This window comes from Puma concolor, chromosome F2 (assembly GCF_028749965.1).
Source record: "Puma concolor isolate L17-30 chromosome F2, mPumCon1.1.hap2, whole genome shotgun sequence".
NCBI classification, from domain to species: Eukaryota; Metazoa; Chordata; class Mammalia; order Carnivora; family Felidae; genus Puma; species Puma concolor.
In genome coordinates, this window is record NC_141684.1 from 79,822,290 (window position 1) to 79,841,362 (window position 19,073).

General features: G+C 39.8%; 1 protein-coding gene and 1 long non-coding RNA gene across 10 annotated transcripts in view; both read left to right on the forward strand.

Moving 5' to 3' along the window:
* PXDNL (peroxidasin like) overlaps nucleotides 1-19,073 on the forward strand; it is a 429,117-nt gene that overhangs the window by 301,320 nt on the left and 108,724 nt on the right. For all 9 annotated transcript variants that reach the window (XR_015246688.1, XM_086695277.1, XM_086695273.1 and 6 more), the window contains 4 exons: nucleotides 1,219-1,388; nucleotides 4,560-4,677; nucleotides 12,090-12,259; nucleotides 16,105-16,371. Coding sequence is in view for 8 of the 9 variants with exons in the window: in XM_086695277.1 (XP_086551403.1) it covers nucleotides 1,219-1,388; nucleotides 4,560-4,677; nucleotides 12,090-12,259; nucleotides 16,105-16,371 (725 nt within the window). In the remaining variant the exon portion in view is untranslated. The remainder of the gene's footprint in view (nucleotides 1-1,218; nucleotides 1,389-4,559; nucleotides 4,678-12,089; nucleotides 12,260-16,104; nucleotides 16,372-19,073) is intronic.
* On the forward strand, nucleotides 12,269-15,928 carry LOC147572139 (uncharacterized). Its single transcript, XR_015246691.1, has 2 exons — nucleotides 12,269-12,433; nucleotides 12,671-15,928. It is a non-coding gene; the product is annotated as an uncharacterized LOC147572139 (long non-coding RNA).

A 19,073-nucleotide genomic window follows, 5' to 3' on the forward strand; every position in this document is an offset into this window, starting at 1 on the left:
CATGATTTTTTTTTTTTTTTTTACTTTTAGCTTACTATTCCCAGTAACTTGCTACTAATACAGATTCCTAAGTTAAAATAGCTAGGTGATTTTTAATTTTATATGCAAATTGATCCTTTAAATTCCTTTGTTTCCCAAATGATTTTAAAGGACATTTTATACAATTATTAAAAAATATAGCATTTTTAAATTCTTAAAAATCACATAAAGCATTACTTATGACAATAAAATTTGGACAACATAACATCCCCGTCATAAATATATTCATATTATCATTTCATCCCTTGAATTCCCTTGTGCAGAGTGTGACCTCATTACCGCTATAGACAGACTTACGGATTTCATTTAACTAATGCTGCCCTTTCACCCTTCGGATGGATGAAAGAGATGATTTATCACTTTGTGTACCCTTTTGCTACACATCTTTTGGCAAGAATGGAGGTACACACCATCAATCTCTTTGGTTATCTCTCAATTTTATTTCATGAGGAAAAAAAAAACGCGCTGGAAGGGATTTGGAAAACGTAGTAAAACTTAGCGAAAGTGAACAACTTGTGGGCCTAGGTTAGGAAATACCACAAAAAAAATGTGAAGGGCCTACCCATCCGGTCTGCCAGAGACACTCCCAGATGCGGGCCTTTGTAAGATGGCATCATTTCCAGTGATAGCCAGGCCTGTTAGCGCACACACACACAAAGAAATTTTAAGAAGTCCTGCCTCTGTCCTTTGGGAAGATTGAAGACACAAGAGAACACAGGCCTATCCATACTGATGTCAAGGTGGTTTGCAAGAGAAAAGAGCCAGTCATCTGAGGCAGCCGCCCAAATCAGACACAGCACGTTTTTAGGCCTCGTTTGGGTAATCAAGCCTCTACTCTTTCTTGTAAGTAACCTCTGTGAAAAAGTTAAAAAAAAAAAAAAGTATACTACCAAGTATAAATTCTCTGTTCTTAACATTTAAAACATCTGTAACATTTCACTATGTATAGTTTCAACTCTGAGCCTTCTGTAAGACAAGTAAGCATTCATTTGATCCTGTAGTTATTAAGGTCAGCTTACAGGTAAGCGTGTGTTGTAGTCTGTGGATAGGTACCGACGAATCCTGGAGTCAAAAATGTGACTAAGGAGGTAAATTGGAGGCAGTTAAAGATTTTAATTCAGAAGATGCAAACAACATTAATAGTCACTCAACAGTTGTCATTCTTGCCTGCATGCCTAGGCGTCTGGATTCCAATGCCCTAGTTTGTGACTGTGACTTAATGTGGCTGGGGGAACTTATGCAAGGCTATGCCCAAAATGGCCAAACTCAGGCTGCTGCTACATGTCAATATCCCAGAAGGCTCCAGGGACGCTCCATTGCTTCCGTAACCGTGGAGGAGTTCAACTGTGGTACGTAATTTTCTCTGTGCGTGGAAAACAGAGTTGTCTTTTGTTTGCCTTTTCTATAAAGGTTTTATTAATACAATACATATCAATTAATTAATACAATTAATTAATTAATTAATACAATACAATTAATACAATACATATTAATACAATGTTGCATTTAAAAGAGCATAATATCAAAAGATGCTATTAAGAGGTTTAGTTAAAAGTATGGTCAATTTCTGTTTCATTATCTGCATTTTCGCCTAAGGGAGTTTTTATCATCATAAACAGAGCTGGGAAAGTCCTTGAGGACCATTTAATCCAACTTTCAAATTTCCTCAAATATTGAGGAAAACTGTCTTTCAACAAGGTCACAGGACACTGTGACCGGCATTAAAGTTTCCACTTATTCCTCAGCATCACTTAGTGCTAATGATTAATAATTGAGGTTTTTCAGGGGTGCCTGGGTGGCTCAGTCGGTTGAGCCCCGACTTCAGCTCGGGTCATGATCTCACGGTTTGTGAGTTCGAGCCCCGCCTCGGGCTCCGTGCTGACAGCTCGGAGCCTGGAGCCTGCTTTGGATTCTCTGTCTCTTTCTGCCCCTCCCCCACCTGTGCTCTGTCTCTCTCAAAAATAAGTAAATGTAAAACTTTCTAAAAAACAAAAAAAAAAATAAATAATTGCGGTTTTTCAACTTTAGATCAAATGGTTATTAGTATTCACAATATTAATGCAAACTTTGGATTTGATGAACATAGCTCATATACTGGCAGCTTTGATAAGGCTATCAGCCTTTACTTGAAGATCCAAGTACAGCTTCTTAGAATATTATTTGGTTCTCACCTCAAGCTTTTACTATAAATAAGATGATACCTACCTATGTATCTATCTAATCTATATTTATATATAGCTTTATTTTTTTATTTATTTATTTTTTATTAAAAATTTTTTTTTCAACGTTTATTTATTTTTGGGACAGAGAGAGACAGAGCATGAACGGGGGAGGGGCAGAGAGAGAGGGAGACACAGAATCGGAAACAGGCTCCCGGCTCCGAGCCATCAGCCCAGAGCCCGACGCGGGGCTCGAACTCACGGACCGCGAGATCGTGACCTGGCTGAAGTCGGACGCTTAACCGACTGCGCCACCCAGGCGCCCCTATATATAGCTTTAAATATGAATAGCTGAATGTACATACATACGTGTGCATGTGTGTGATAATCGGACTCCTTGGAGATTTAGTCACGTGAGAGCTTACAGCAGACATTTTCTTTCTAAAGTCCCATTCACCGGAGGCCAAGTTTTTTTAACTTCTCTCAGCAGGTTATTTGGAAAATTATATCAATATGATCTAATTCCATCCAGATTGAGAAGAAATGTAACTTGGTCTTTATTTCCAAATAAATCGCAAATTGGTCCATACTTTCCATCTTTACTCCCAACTTCAAGTTTATGTTGTGGTCCAGTTTGCCTGGAATACAGTACATCTTTTTTTAAATTTTTTTTTTTTCAACGTTTATTTATTTTTGGGACAGAGAGAGACAGAGCATGAACGGGGGAGGGGCAGAGAGAGAGGGAGACACAGAATCGGAAACAGGCTCCGGGCTCCCAGCCATCAGCCCAGAGCCCGACGCGGGGCTTGAACTCACGGACCGCGAGATCGTGACCTGGCTGAAGTCGGACGCTTAACCGACTGCGCCACCCAGGCGCCCCTGGAATACAGTACATCTTAACTGGTGTCCTGGCTTTCATTTTCCTCCCTCTCCAATCTTTTATATTTGGGGAGATCTTTTAAAATACCTATCTGATGATATAGTCCTTTTTGCTCTGACTCTTTTATAGCTGCCCACACCTGAAAATGAAACACGAAATCCTGAACAAGGCCACACTTCCTGTATGTTGTATCCTCTGGCTCCTCTCTGTATCCTTGATCCAGCCTTCCTGTCCGTTTGCTCAGCGAGGTTTACCCGTCACGATGGGCTTGAAGTTCCTAAAAGTTCTTAAGCTTTTTTCCAAATCAAGGGCTGTCTGCATGCTTTTTACTCTGTCTACAGTATTCGTCTTGCACGTCTCCTTATAATAGCCCTCTTCTTAAATATGAATTACTTAGAAAGGCTTTATTTAATCTCGCTTTCTACCCACCTTCTCCCTATCACACACACACTGAGTCAAGTCCCTTTTTATAGTCTATCTATCAAATCACCATTTATTTTTCTTAGCACTTATCACAACATATTATTATACATTTTTGTGTTTGTTTAATTTCAGTTGTTTTCAGTGAAATGATAAACCTATGATTACAGAAATTTTGTTTTGATCACTGTTTCATTACTGGTCTTAGCATTGGGCCTGACATACTGTAATGTTGAATTTTTTTTTTTCATAAATATATAGATGAATCAAACTACTTTTCCAAAAAGGGTAAGGCCAAGTGTTGATCATATGGACTTTTGATGAAGTGGTTAAGATTGGGACTTGTATAACATTCTTCAGACATATTAGATCTGGTTATTTGTTAAGGACTGACAATCTCAAATCATGTACTTATGAAAAGAAGAGTTTTATCATTTAGAAAGGTTTAGAAAAAGTTGTTAAGTTTGCCATAGAAAAGTGAAATTCCCTGTCTAACATTTTTCTCTCATAATTTAACTTCAATAATCTTATTTGATTCATTCAAAATCAATCTTTCTTATTAAAATAATTTAAATGTTTCCGTGTTTTACCTCTAATTATTACTTGAGAAGGGAAACATTCATTTATATTAATAAGGAATTTTGCTCAGCCAGGTTTGAGGTCTAGACATACAAATTCTTATAAATTGTATAAAGTGGACGTTAGATGGCTAATTGTCTAGGAAGGCTGCCTACAAATTTCAAGCTCAATTGAAGTACTTGGCTTGAAATATCGACCCATAAAATCAAACTTCTTCCATAAATATGGTTGTATTGAACTACTAGAAATAAAAGCACAGGGAAATTTATTTCATTTACTTCATTAGAGATTCCTTTATGCACCGAATCTTTCAAATTTCTGAAGTTTTGTTAAATATATGTCTAATGTCTAAACTGGCATATTACTGGGTAACTGCAAGACAATCTGTAAAACTTTAATGTAGACGGATATTAAATATTCTCAATCTTAGGATACTGTAATTTTGTGTCTTTAAAAATACACCAATAATTCTTTTGTCACAGAGAGTCCCCGAATTACTTTTGAGCCCCAGGATGTGGAGGTAACATCAGGGAATACTGTCTACTTCACTTGCCGAGCGGAAGGAAACCCCAAACCGAAGATTACTTGGATACACAACAAGTAAATATTAAGCATGGATGTGTGTTGTATTCTCTTTCCAATTTCGTTAACCCATTTATCTTGTTTCAACTAGTTTATCTAGAGATGAAATTTCCCAAATTATCAGAATTTCTTAGAGACAAAAACGTCTTTTAGCATTCATCTTTTGACTTGTCCAAATTATCTGGAGGCTTTTTAAAATTTATATTTCTAGACGTTAATGATTGTGAAATTGACTAAAGGGATTTTGTATTATTTCTAGAAGGAAGTAGTGGGATAATAATAAACTAGCGTGTTTTAAAATCTGAACATAATTAGATGTAACCTCATCTTAATTATTTTAGTTGCAAACTGACATTTTACATTTGGTGTTGCAAATTTCACACGATAAATCTGTATAACGTGATGTAAGTGAATTGGCAATAAAGGATATACAAGATTATTTAAAATACTAGTTATTTCTTTTATTCTCATTGCACTATTTGATAAAACGTGGTATGTATCAATCTAAAAGTCTGAATATAAAATTAAATAGCAATAACAAACTTAAAAAATTAAACATCTAAAGAACGAGTGGGAAAGTGATATGAAATAGATACATAGAATGAACTACATGTTTGATACAATTCAGTCACAGGACTTGGATAATTATATTTTCATTAATTACATTATTGGTACCTAGCATGCCTCGCACGTGTCCTTCCCAGGCTTGCACAAAATCTCATTGTTTTCTGTCGTGTGTATAATCAACACTATATTTTTATGCTTTTCTTCACAAAATATTCTGATATTAAAATAGTTTGTGTCTTTTCTGTATATAATTTGAATTTGTAATTTTAGTAAGAAACCCAGACATGTTTGTAAAATGTGTTTTTAATTCTTGCAGAAAACTAATAAGTGTAGGTTAAAAATAGCTTGGAAAGAAGGCAATTATGAACACTATTAAATTTGGAATCTGGCCCAGGAGAAAGACTTCAACTGATAGAAGACTTCAATTTATTTCCATCTGGAGATTGTTCAAGGGTACTTGAGAAATAGAAATTGCTGCTTGTCATGTCTTCAGACTGCTTGCTCTGCCTTCTTACAGTTTAAATTCAGTCATTATGTTTTCAAGGTTATAAAGGCACTGAAATAGTATTTAGAAAGGGACAAGTGAAATCCTGTTGCCTGATGGAATGTATGGCATAAGGGTTTTAAATATGGTGACTGAAGAAACTAAGATGCATTTAAAAGGAAACAGAGAAATGGAAAAAGAAGGAATAAAATGAAGGAAAGGTAAAGTGTAGGCAGAAATTTCTGTTACTGTATTAACCATTTTGCATAGAAAAAAAGTAGAGGTGAAAGGGAAGAGCTGATACCAAGCAATATTTAACATCACCAAATCTTAACTCATCCATTATTTGTCGTTGAGTATTTTTTTAAATAGAAAGATAACATATAGACTGAAAGTGCATGAAACTTAAAGTCTAGTAGAGCAGATAATTTGAAACAAACATCTATTTAACATAAACCAAGCTAAGGAAAAAAAAATACAGCCAATTCATTAGAAGCTACCTAGGTGTCCCTTCATTAACACTCTCTTTTTTCCTCCCCCTAGAGTCCTCTATCCTGACTTTAGGGTCCATAGAGCAGTGTGTTAAGAACTGATTAGACACGAGCAAAGGTAGAATTAGAGAATTAGAAGGTACGTTTGTTGGAGTAAATTAGCTTTCCGGATGGTTAAGAAACACAGAGACTATAATTCAAAGGCCCAGGACATATCCAGTAGGAGTTCCAGAAAGATAGGTTAGAAATAATGAGCTGGAGTCAATGTTTAGAGAAGTAATAATGAGGACTCTTTCATAAATGAAAAAAATCATGAGATTTCAGAATAAGAACTGTACTGATTCCCACCCAGGGCTTAAAAAAGAAATCTATACCTGGCGCGTTATGATCAGAAAGTTGAAAGAGATAAAACCTTTCATTCCAAGATAATTTTCAGATTACCTTCAAATGCATAGCGATTACACTGACAGTTAACTGTACATGGCTAGAAGGCAATCGCATATATTGAAATGGTTGAAGAAGAGAAAATCTAGTTTCCTTCTGTTTTATATTCAGCTAAATTATCTGACAAGTAAAATGAAGACATTTGCAAAGAGTTGAGCCTTACTTGCGGATATTTGCTAAAAGTAATACAAGTTAGAGAGATGTGATATGCAAGAAGTAAAAGTAAAAAGCAATGTATTTTTTTTCATTTTTTTTTAATGTTCATTTATTTTTGAGAGACAGAGAGACAGCATGAGCGGGAGAGGGCAGAGAGAGAGGGAGACCCAGAATCTGAAGCAGGCTCCAGGCTCTGAGCCGTGGGCACAGAGTCCAATGCGGGGCTCAAACTCAGGATCCGTGAGATCATGAGCTGAGCCGAAGTCGGACGCTCAACCGACTGAGCCACGCAGGCGCCCCAAAAGCAATGTATTTTTAAACATGTTGATAAATATGAATAAATTGAGATTGTTAAAGTATTGGCCAACTTTAAAGTAAGAGAGAAGTAAAATGTTAGATGATACGAATAAAAATATTGTAAGGAGAGAGGACATAATTAAATCATTTCCATGTCTCATTTTTGAGGTGTAGAATGATATTAACTTTGGATTTAGAGAAGTCAGGAAGACCTGGTAACAATTATGGTAAAATACTAAGAAACATGAAGAAATACAACTATTCATGCTTAGAGAAAGGAAAGAGTGATTAAAGAAAACTGGACCAGTCGACAAAAGGCAGGGAGAGATAGAATTAAGACAAAGGCAAGGCAGAGGAAAGAGAAAATGAACAAAATATCTCATCAGAAATAAGTTTAAATACATTAGTAAAAACAATACATGTACAGATTAAATAGCCTTTTGAAAGACATTGTAAGATTGGATTGAAAAATTCAGCTGTGTGCTATTTACGTTTATCTAAAACGTGATACTGGGAGGGATTACATGGGTGAACATATAACAGCAACGTTGTGTTAATCAAAATAAAGGTGCTATATCAATATTAATATCAACCAAAATAAATTTCAAGAAAAAAAGATAATTGCATATGATTAGTAATTGCATATCATTAGATCACAGTGATAAGAGCAGCAATTCACTTGGATATGAGAACCATTTTTGATGTAAGTTTGGGAGATTCTTTAGGCTTCTCAGGAGGAGAGTAAAGTGATTACCAGTACCTAGAAATAACAATCAAAATAATATTTTGATAAATGATTGATTGAATTCAAAGAGGAGGGAAACCGTTCCAGCTGGAAGAGGGAGTAAAGGCACAGGATAGAAATTGCTGGTAGGATTCAGGAAAGAGGGTGCATCGTATTTGTTGGGATGAAGGTTTTGCTTATGAAAGTAATAGAAAAATGTGAAAATTAACTGGAAGGCTGATGACTTTGGCTTTTCCTTTATAATCTCGGAGTGCCACTGGAAGATGTTGAGCGAGATAGTCACGTGACTAAAGAGGTTTCTAAACCAGCCATGCTTTTGAAGATAATTTAAATTTGTGGGCATGCATGGTAACTTACTTATCTTTCTATTTCTGGTACCTAGCCACAGAGCCTAGTTCTTAGAAAGCACTTTGTAAATGCTTATTGCAATGAATTGCCTTTAATAAATCAAACCTGTTTGTCGGCACATTTGCAAGGAAAACAAAAATCTAAGAACATTCTACTTGTGCGCACCTTTGTGTTTTTACATATGATTGCTACTTGGTTTGACAATGTGATACGTATATTGAGACATGAAGACCTGCTTTGAATTTTTGAAGGAACAGCATGATTCGTGAGCAAACAATTTTTATCAGCAAACAGAGAAATAACCAGGGAAAGGGATTGGTGCGTTGTAAATGCATGGGTTTGATGTGCTGGGTGTAATTTTTTTGGTTTTATACCATTTGGTTTTTGTGGGTTTAATTTTTTTGGTTTTATACCATTTGGTTTTTGTGGGTTTAATTTTTTTGGTTTTATACCATTTTAAAGAGTGAAAATTGCTGAACTCTGTTGCATTGTCTAGCCAGAAGACAGATACCATATACACACTTGGTAACTTTTGATATTTTGGGATTCAGTTTTAGAACGAGTTTTTCTTGCCACATTTGCTTTATTTCTCTGTGTGTAATGTGGGTGTACAACTATTTTTCCCCTCCTCTTCCTCCTCCATTTCCTTTTGTCCCAATTCTCCGTCACATAGAGGCTGAGGCAGACGCTATGTTGTTACTAGCCTGTCATTTTACGAGACTCTACCTCCATGAAGGAGGAGACTATATCTGTCATATCGTTCCAAGGATCTGGGAAGGGTTAAATTATAGTTTCTTATAAAAGGATACAACTCAGGAGCAGCCAGATGGAGAGGGCAAGGTATGTGGGAAGGGGTGCAGACCTTCTGTGCTTTCTGAGTGTGATGCTCCCCAAATATCTACGTGTTTACCAGCTTGGAAGCTCCAAGAACAAATTTTTTAAAAAATTTGTTAACGTTTATTTATTATTGAGAGACAGAGAGACACAGAGTGTGAGCAGGGGAGGGGTAGAGAGAGGGGGAGACATAGAATCTGAAGTAGGCTCCAGGCTCTGAGCTGTCGGCACAGAGCCCGACGCGGGGCTCAAACTCACACACTGCGAGATCAGGACCTGAGCCGAAGTCGGTCGCTTAACCAACCGAGCCACCCAGGCGCCCCTCCAAGAACAAATTTTAAAGAAACTAAATCATCTTTGGAAAAGATGCAGTTCCATTATTGCTGGCATGTTCCTTTGCAAGTAGTATTTTTTTTTTTTTAATTTATTTTGAGAAAGAGAGCATGTGTGAGTGGGGAAGGGGCAGAGAGAGAGGGAGAGAGAAAGTCCCAAGCAGGCTTTGAGCTGCCAGTGCAGAGCCTGATACGGGGCTCAATCTCACGAACCATGAGATCACAACGTGACCTGAAATCAAGAGCCTGATGCATAACTGACGGAGCTACCCAGGCCCCCCTGTTGCAAGTAGGTCTTCATTGGGTGTAAGGTTAGATGATTTTAGAATTGTGTTTAGAATCATTAGTTTAATACTAAATGAGACTTTTGAATGTGGGCACTTAAAGAAAACGTGCTTTCTGATGTTCATTGCAGGTTACTGACACTGAGTAGCTGTTTATACTTACAGGAATGTCCGTCATCTAGTTTCCTTGCCTATGCCTTGCATGACTGACCGTTCAGAAGCACTATTGTTTTTCCTAAAGCGAATCTCTTCAAAAATAGCAACTTGAAGTTCTTACTAACTGGTAGTTTTTCTTTTCTTTTTTTTTTTTTTAATTTTTTAAGTTTATTTATTTTGTTTTTAAAAATTCTTCTTTTTAACGTTTATTTTTGAGAAAGAGGGACAGAGTGCAAGCGGGGGAGAGGCAGAGACAGAGGGAGACACAGAATCCGAAGCAGGCTCCAGGCTCTGAGCTGTCGGCACAGAGCCCAGCGCCGGGCTCAAACTCCCGAACCACGAGATCATGACCTGAGCTGAAGTTGGATGTTTAGCTGACTGAGCCACCCAGGTGCCCCTATTTAATTTGAGAGAGAGAGATAATGCAGGAGAGGCAGAGAGAGAGGGAGAGAGAGAATCCCAAGCAGGCTCCGCACTGTCAGTGCAGAGCCCAGCGTAGGGCTCAAACTCACGAACTGTGAGATCAAGAGCCAAAACCAAGCATCAGATGCTTAACCGACTGAACCACCCAGGTGCCCTAGTAACTAGTAGTTTTTCTTAAAATTAGGCTTTTCAGTGGGTGAAGAAGAACAGATTGCATCTGTGTGTCCTGTCTTCTCTGCTCCACTCTAAAAAAAACGGATGTGAAATATGGCCATTGTGTGCCTCCTTATCCTTTGTGACAGAAATTGCTGAATAAGGATGATTTCTCCATCTCTTTAATTGAACATGCTTTAGTTTTTACATATATGAAAATAAGATGAGTTATTATCCTTCAGTGATGGCACATACTTAAATGAGTAGACAAACTTGGAAGCTGTTGGCTTTGTAAAACAAATTAAAAAGAGAAATGAGATCCCCTCAATGGACTTTTTCCTCTCTAAAGGGTGTTATTGATGGATGATGTAGACTAAATGTTTAATTGAGCTTATTGAGTGATGAATGTGTGTGTTGGGGGAGCATTTTATGTTTAATAAATTTATAGTACTAAGCAGACTCATACAAATATCTATTCCTCCTCAGACAAGATCACTGAGTATTTTAAAAAAGAGAGAAGTACCCTGGTACGACAAAAACGTTCTGTACGAACTTCCAACATATGTTTATGTGTCAGTAGCTTTGCATTTAGTGCTAGAGATAACCCCCAAAAAACGTATTATTGATGTCTGAACCTTCTGGATGATAGCCTTCACTATGTACTCAATGGATCTTCCATTTGGATGGATAAACGCCATTTTCCTGGTATCCCCAGAATGGTCCAGTTCCGTTAAGAGGGCCTAACATCCAACAACTGGGTAAATGGGCTGTGCTTATTTGATGCCATGTCGTGTAATTGTCCTTGGCTTTAGCTAGGTTGTCTTCAATATGAATATTTTCCTACTCCTTCACGAAATGTGAACGCATTCTGAATGACTCACAGAAAGGGGGTGCAAAACTTACATATGATCGTCTGATGATTTTTTTGATGGGAATTCAGACGTATAACAATGTGCAGAAGTATCTTTCATTTGGATAGATGGCTTTAGTGTTTAAATTCATGCTGCTTTAGGGGCGCCTGGGTGGCTCAGTCGGTTGAGCGTAAGACTTTGGCTCGGGTCAAGATCTCTCAGTTGGTGAGTTCGAGCCCCACGTCGGTCTCTGTGCTGACAGCTCAGAGCCTGGAGCCTGCTTTGGATTCTGTGTCTCCGTCTCTCTTCCCCGCTCATGCTCTGTCTCTCTCTGTCTCTCAAAGATGAATAAACATTAACAAAAAAATTAAAGGGGTGCCTGGGTGGCTTGGTCGGTTGGGCGTCCGACTTAGGCTCAGGTCGTGATCTCACGGTCCGTGAGTTTGAGCCCCGCGTCGGGCTCTGTGCTGACAGCTCAGAGCCTGGAGCCTGTTTCAGATTCTGTGTCTCCCTCTCTCTCTGCTCCTCCCCTGTTCATGCTCTGTCTCTCCCTGTCTCAAAAATAAATAAACGTTAAAAAAAAAATAAAAAAAAAATAAAGTCATGCTGCCTTGGAAAGCAGGACATTTAAACCTCCTTCCTTTCTATCGTGTCTTGACTTGAAACCTGTGTTTAGGATACAGTCTCAGAAATGGGAAGGGACAACTAGGATTTAAACTAAAATGTTCTGGATTATTAAGATAATTTTAGAAGTTAACATGTCGATATACACGAGCCATATTTATAAGTTCCTATATGTTCAGTCTTGTTAAGTGTTTGAGACATGATTGGGGTTAAATAACGTGTGTAAAACGTGCGTTTCCAGCCATTCATTGGATTTGGAAGATGATACTCGACTTAACTTGTTTGACGATGGGACACTCATGATCCGAAACACCCGTGAGTCGGACCAAGGTGAATATCAGTGCATGGCCAGAAACTCAGCCGGGGAAGTCAAGACCCAGAATGCCATGCTCAGATACTCCAGTCCTCCAGGTACGGCTTTTCTTCCTGAGGGAACTTGGGGTAAATGCCTCAGTTCTCCATCAGTTATTTGCACTAGAAAATGACTTATGTTGCTTCTTTAAAGGATGGACTGCTTAAAAGTGAAACTATTGCCATTTTCTATCACTTTCTAGTCTTTTACAGAAATTGTTTTTTTCTCTTCAAGTTTTTTTTTTTTTTAATTTTTTTTTTTTCAACGTTTATTTATTTTTGGGACAGAGAGAGACAGAGCATGAACGGGGGAGGGGCAGAGAGAGAGGGAGACACAGAATCGGAAACAGGCTCCAGGCTCTGAGCCATCAGCCCAGAGCCCGACGCGGGGCTCGAACTCACAGACCGCGAGATCGTGACCTGGCTGAAGTCGGACGCTTAACCGACTGCGCCACCCAGGCGCCCCTCAAGTTTTTTTTTTAAATTTCCTGCCTCCGTTCTCTTCTCTCGTAGTCACCACAGGTGCTGTGCCAAAACTGCTGTTCTCCTTTTGATGACCTATCCGGCCTCCTCAGAAGATGACCCGCCCTCCTCAGACAGAGGGACTCAGTGGTACCTAGGCAGGGCTATCATCCTTTCTAACAAACGTTCAGTTATTCATTCGTAATTAATTACCCACCAAATATTTACTGAATGCCTACTGAGCTTGCTGTTGAAGATTCTATGGTTGACAGCCTGTGCTCCTTTAACTTTCCAGGAGCTTTGCTTTGCCCTAATGTCAGTGGCCCGTGTGGACCAGCCACAGTGACTGTGACAAATTTGTAGTGATATCATTTTGAGAGAGCTGATGGAAAGAGTGACACTGTTTCCTCGGCCCTTACCGAGTCAATAGTCTATTAGGTGATAGGTTAGGCGATTAGCCATAATTCAACAAAATAGCAGGTTTTATGACAGGTAAGGAAAGGGGATAGGAGGATAAAGGAGAGTTCGTTGTGTGCTGGCAAATGTGTAAACGCTGGCTCTGGGGGCGAGGGAGCAGCCCTGAGGTGCAACATTTGCCAACGACTGACGAGACACCGATGAATTCGGAGTTGGGAAGAGATGCACAGTAGAAATGGGAATTCGGAGTTGGGAAGAGATGCAGTAGAAATGCTACTGCATAGCATTTCTACCCTGCAGACGCAGATGTAGACCATCTCAAAACTCCAGATAACAGCAAAATGTGAAACAATGAGAAGTGGTAAACGTCAGAATTGATCTTTGACGTTCAGGAGGTTTATTTAGTTGTAAGTTTATGTCACTTGATTTTTTAACAATGGCTATGCTTCACAAGCAGCTTGAAAGATTCCCCAAATTTGATAACCGGCCCTCTAGAGCGGGCCGCCACACAGCCCTGTCAGAGGAAGGGCCCTTGGAGCCGACTTGGAGATCTGGGTTCGTTCAAGAAAGGATTTCCCAGGACCCGGGATCTAGAAGCTGAAGGCAAGAAGTAGGAAACAGCCAGATAAAGAGGACTGAAACCTCATCGTAGTAGAAGGGGCAGTAAAGGTAGTCAGAGCAGGGCACATTCAAGACTGGATGCCTCGAGGGTACAGATGCAGAGTTGGGGATTCCTTGAGATTTGGGGGGCCGTAAGGCAGAGCTGAATCATTCATTACTGTACTCAAAGCGTGACCAAAATTAGATTTCTCTTTTAAAATGGTCGCCCAGGCTGCAGTTCGGAGAACAAGCAGGAGGACAGAGTAAGGTGAGGGGGCGGGCAGGCTGTGGCGATGACGCAGAGGAGGGCAGTGACGTTGGATGGGGCAGTGACAGAGGGAGTAGAGGAAACGCCACTGAACTAAGAGTTACTCCAGCAGAATTGAGGCATTTGAGTCACAGATTGACTGGATTTGGGAATTCCCTACGGAGTTCCTCGGTACTTTCTCATCAGCACACCCACTAGCTCTTTCCAAAGCATCATCCGCTTTGCCCTCTAGGTCAAGCCTGACTCTGCGCACGGGAGTATTCCTACTTTGACTTCTGGGCACTGCTTTCTCCTGATCCTTTTCTAAGGTCCTCTCCTTCTTTCTCAAAGACTTCAGCCTGCCTTGACCGTGTTGTTCCCCACACCCTCCAACACCCACCCTTCCTCCAGTTGGCCTGCCCTAACCACATTTCTTCCTCTTCCGTTGAACCCTCCTTGACTTTTGAAGCAATTCCCAAACATCAAACTTGAGTGATTTCTGTCCATTTCACAGATTCTATTGCTGGCATCTTTCCTGAGATTTGGATTGATTTCACTCACCACCGCCTTCGTGCTCATCTTCCCATGTAAATTTTTTACGTCGCTCAAACACTTTCGCCTGCACTTCATCTCACGTTTGCCATCACTGTTGATGTTATTAACATCCTCCTAAAACTTCAGATTCAGCCTCCACTGCTATCTTTTCTTGATCAAGTCTCTAGAAGTTTGGTTCCACGATGTATCGGATTATCTTCCTTTTCGTTTTCACTGCCATTGATTCGCTCCAAAAACCTTTTGTATCTCAATTATTATAATACCTCTTTCCATTTATCTACAGCCCTTTACACCTTAGTGTAATATAATGATTTCCAAGGTATGTTGGAGTTCTTCAGACTATGTGGCTTGTTTTCTGTCGTAGCTGAAGCATAAGCTTACAAGGACGGGAGTATGTCTCGTGCATCTTTTCAACATCTAGAACATTTTATCCATCTTAAGGCATGCAATATTGTGAAAATTAAATCTTGATTGTTGAATTAGATTAAACGCATTTATCTCTGTTCTTCATGGTATATTTATCTCAGAAATTAAGGAGCCCCCCCCCAAATTAGACCCAATGATTAGGCATTTTTAACACCCTACTAAGTCTTTAATTTCTGCTTCAGATTTCTAGAAAAGATGACGCTCTTAAGAATCGATGAGTGGAACACCCTATGTGGAAGTCTAAGTTTTGAATTTATAAGAATACTTACTATCGTATTATGTTTGGCTGAAAGTGTCAGAAAATTTGATGAGACATGACTTGAACACACACAGTGTGTGTGTGTGTGTGTGTGTGTGTGTGTGTGTGTGTGTGTGTGTGGTTTATTCAGGTGCCACAAGCAGTGTGGGAGTCTGGACCGAGCTGCCACATTAGCCCAGTGCTCCAATGAGGTCTTTTTATTCTTTAGTCCTTTGCACATAGACCTTTTTCTCCCGTCATACTTGTCACCTGTTGGTATGAAGTTGGCTCCTGTAACCCAAAACTCATGACCAAATGCCAGGCAGCAAACAGAAGGAGCAATGGCTGGCTAAACCACTCTTATCTGGGAAGGAAACTCGTCCAGTGACATGCGTCTACACCGTGCTGGCAGAAGAGTGTCACACGGATACCCTTAACTGCAAGAGAGTCTTAAAAGGGGATATTTTCAACGGAACGTTTCAACAGTTAGCCCTGAAATAAAAAATAGGTGTGGCCCAGCAGTGTCTATGATACATCCTGGCGTACAGGGAAGCGGTCTTTAAAAAAAATTACGTTTATATCAAATCCGGATTTCAGATCTACACATTTTAGGGGCGCCTGGGTGGCTCAGTTGGTTTCAGCTCTCGATTTCAGCTCAAGTCATGATCTCCAGGTCCGTGATGAGCGTGGAGCTTGCTTCGCATTCTCTCGCAACGTCTCCCTCTGCCCCTCCCCCACTTGAATGCGTGCACGCACACGAATGCTTTCTCTCTCTCTCTCTCTCTCTCTCTCAAAAAAGATCCAGATATTTTAGTTTTAATTATTTGAGAATATGTATGTATATAATATTTTAGTATAGAGTCATTTTGAAAATGATAAACACGTAAAAACCACAGTGTAGCATAAATAACCCTTAACTGCTACTGGCCATATTTTGTTTTGTTTTCCTCCTTCCTTTAGCCAAGCCTAGTTTTATAATCCAGCCCCAGGACACAAAGGTTTTAGTTGGCACGAGCACAACTTTGGAATGTATGGCCACGGGCCACCCACACCCCCATGTTACTTGGACGAGGGGCAGCGGAGAGGCCCTGGATGGATCCAGGCACCTGGCTACTTCCGGAGGACTCTACTTGCAAAATGTCACCCTGCAGGACCACGGTCGATTTACCTGTCACGCCGACAATAATCAAGGCTCTGTCCAAGCCACAGCGAACATAATTGTACAAGGTACGGGAGCAGGAGGTCGGGATTGAAATGTTCATGCTGCCACACTCAGAAAATTATTTTTCAACTTAAAAAAAGAATGTCATGTACATTTTTTGTATGTACATGAAGAGATTTTTGTATTTGCCATGTCGTTTTTGACATAATAGACTTTTCAAAACTAATCGGCTTCACATTAAAACTTGCCTTTATTTTTACTTCAGTCTTTATCCCCATGCTGTAATCAACCATTAGCCACAAAGGAGATGAAGCCATTCATCTGGCAGCAAACTGTCAAAAGATATTTGTGCTTCAGTATACTGTACAGACGTAGGAAAGACGCTTTAGATATGGAAGTGGAAATTCTGTGCCCTATGTTCATAGTCACTTACCAACCTGTCTACTCGGCATAGCTCGGGAATGCGCTGACGGCTCTTACGAGCCTGGGCTGTGTAACTAAAGCAAGAATAAAACTATTCTGAGTGCTACAAGTAGTTTATATGCATGGGCAGGCAATCCTGTTGTAAAGAACGTTGTGCTTTCGTGCTATGCTTGTGTGATTGACCTGGGCTGCCCCTCCCTTTCTGTTGTGCTGGTTGTGTGTGCGGGTGTAGGTACAGGTGCACGTGTGCTCACATACGCACTCAACACTCCTTGTGGGCTTAGAGGTGTAGTAAACAGAAGAAGTCTTACTTGAACGATGTCAGATGTCCCATTCTATCCAAAACTGCTTTTTATCGGCTGACAGTGATACCTTTCGAGGGCTTCCTAGAGCCACGAACAGTATAGTTAAGAAGTTACGTTATTTTACTGAACACACTTGCATAAGGTGTTATCTGTCCCAAAACCAGACCCTGGGAAACACGCAACAACAACTCATGTTTAGGAACATGAGTCGGGGTGACTTCGGGGCGGTGAGTGCTGGCTGCTGGGGAGCAGTGCGAGTGGCCCTCTGGAAGGTTCAGCACTTCACCCGTCCTGCGTTTCCAGCATTCAGTAAATGTTTGCCAGATTGCTTTTGCTTACCATCAGCTCTTTAAGTAGCAACAGATCAATAACTTCTTGTTCCCATTCGTGTGTCTGAGGAAAGAATTGCGTTCCCCCTAGAAATGTTAATACCATGGAAAAACATTTTCTATACTCTAAAAAAGGTGTAGAAATGAAATTTTTTCGTGAAGTCCTGGGTAACTCCTGGGGGGAATTACTTTTAAAGGACCCAAACATTATTTTTAGGCTTTCCATGTGTCCGGGTTCAAAACTGCTTGCAAAGAAATACTATTTGGGTTTTTTTCTTGCCTTATTTTGTATCTAATGTCTGGTGTTGAGAAGCATAACACCTAATGAGGCATTTACACTCTGACAGGCTCCTTTCTTTCACACCAATCTAGTCCTTTGTGTCTCAGCTTCTTGCATTTAGTTTCTACTTCTGTTTTTTCATCTGGATCAGTTGACGTCTCACCAAACTCTGGCGTTTATGGTGCTGTTCATTTCTCATACTGCAATACGCTAACGATTTCTTTTTACCAGGCAGTTTGCACTGAAATTGCCACCTGCTTGTCCTTTTGTCCCTTGCAACTGTGTAGTTGGGTTACTTGTAGGTCCCTGTGTTGAGATTTTTAATCGGTCTTGAAATGGTCCGTTAATCATTCAATACATTTACAAAAGAGGCTTCTTTTATTCGCCTAGTGCACAGACTAAATATTTTAAGATGTACCCCTTTGTGTCATCTTAACAGATGTTCTATCAATGTTCTTTAGTTCTTTCAATGTCCATCTAAGCCAAGAATACAATGGCCCACAGATTAATTTCCTTCCCCAGACTGGCTGAACAAATAATAAAATGAAAAAGAAAAAGCCTCAATGGAAGGTATGAATCACAGTATGGGGCACTTAGGTGAAAAAGCCTATAGTTCCCAACAATGTAAACAAAAATGCTTTTTTGTATGAGGCATCATGGTCACGGATTTTGTAAAATCCACCAGAAGGGTGACTTTTAAGAAAATGGCAGAACCTTTCGCCTAAGCATGTGGGGGTTTAGCATCGGAGCTGGGACTGTTGGTCACCGTTGTTAAGTGGAAGGCCCAGAAATGTGAACTCCATATTCTTGTTCAGTTGCTCCAGCCTGCACTGCCTCCCTTTGTGATGTTTAGCTCTTCTGAGTTTTCTCCCCATTAGATCTCAAAATTTCTTCATTGATCTAGCAAGTTGGCCATTTTCATGCGAGGAACAAGTATAAAATGATCATTTATTTATGTTTTTCCTAATTTCTGGTAGGATGTGGTCTCTGGGAATTAAAAATATTATTTTCCATGAAACCATATGAAATATGCTTTTCACCCAGACTTGGCTAGAGTTTTGTTATTACTAAAAAGTCGAAGTCAAATTTCCCAACATTTGTGCCTTGACCAAATGACTTGCTATAACCCCTCCCTACTTTTGCTTTATAGCTCTTCTAGTGTGTCATGAATCGATTTTTTAATGTCGAAATATTTTTGTTCATTTCAAGTTATCCCTAGCAATTTTAAAAGTTAGTGTAATGTTCCAAAAATAACATCAGGCTAGGGGTTGAGTGGACTAAATTTTCATCATGTCTCTGAGAGTTACTGAGTTCAACCTCCCCCAGCCTGGATTTCTTCATCTGTAGGACACGGAACCTGAGACTGCTGATCTGTGGACTGTTTTCTAGCTTGACTTTTCTAAGATTCTATTGCAAGCATCTTGCAAGCG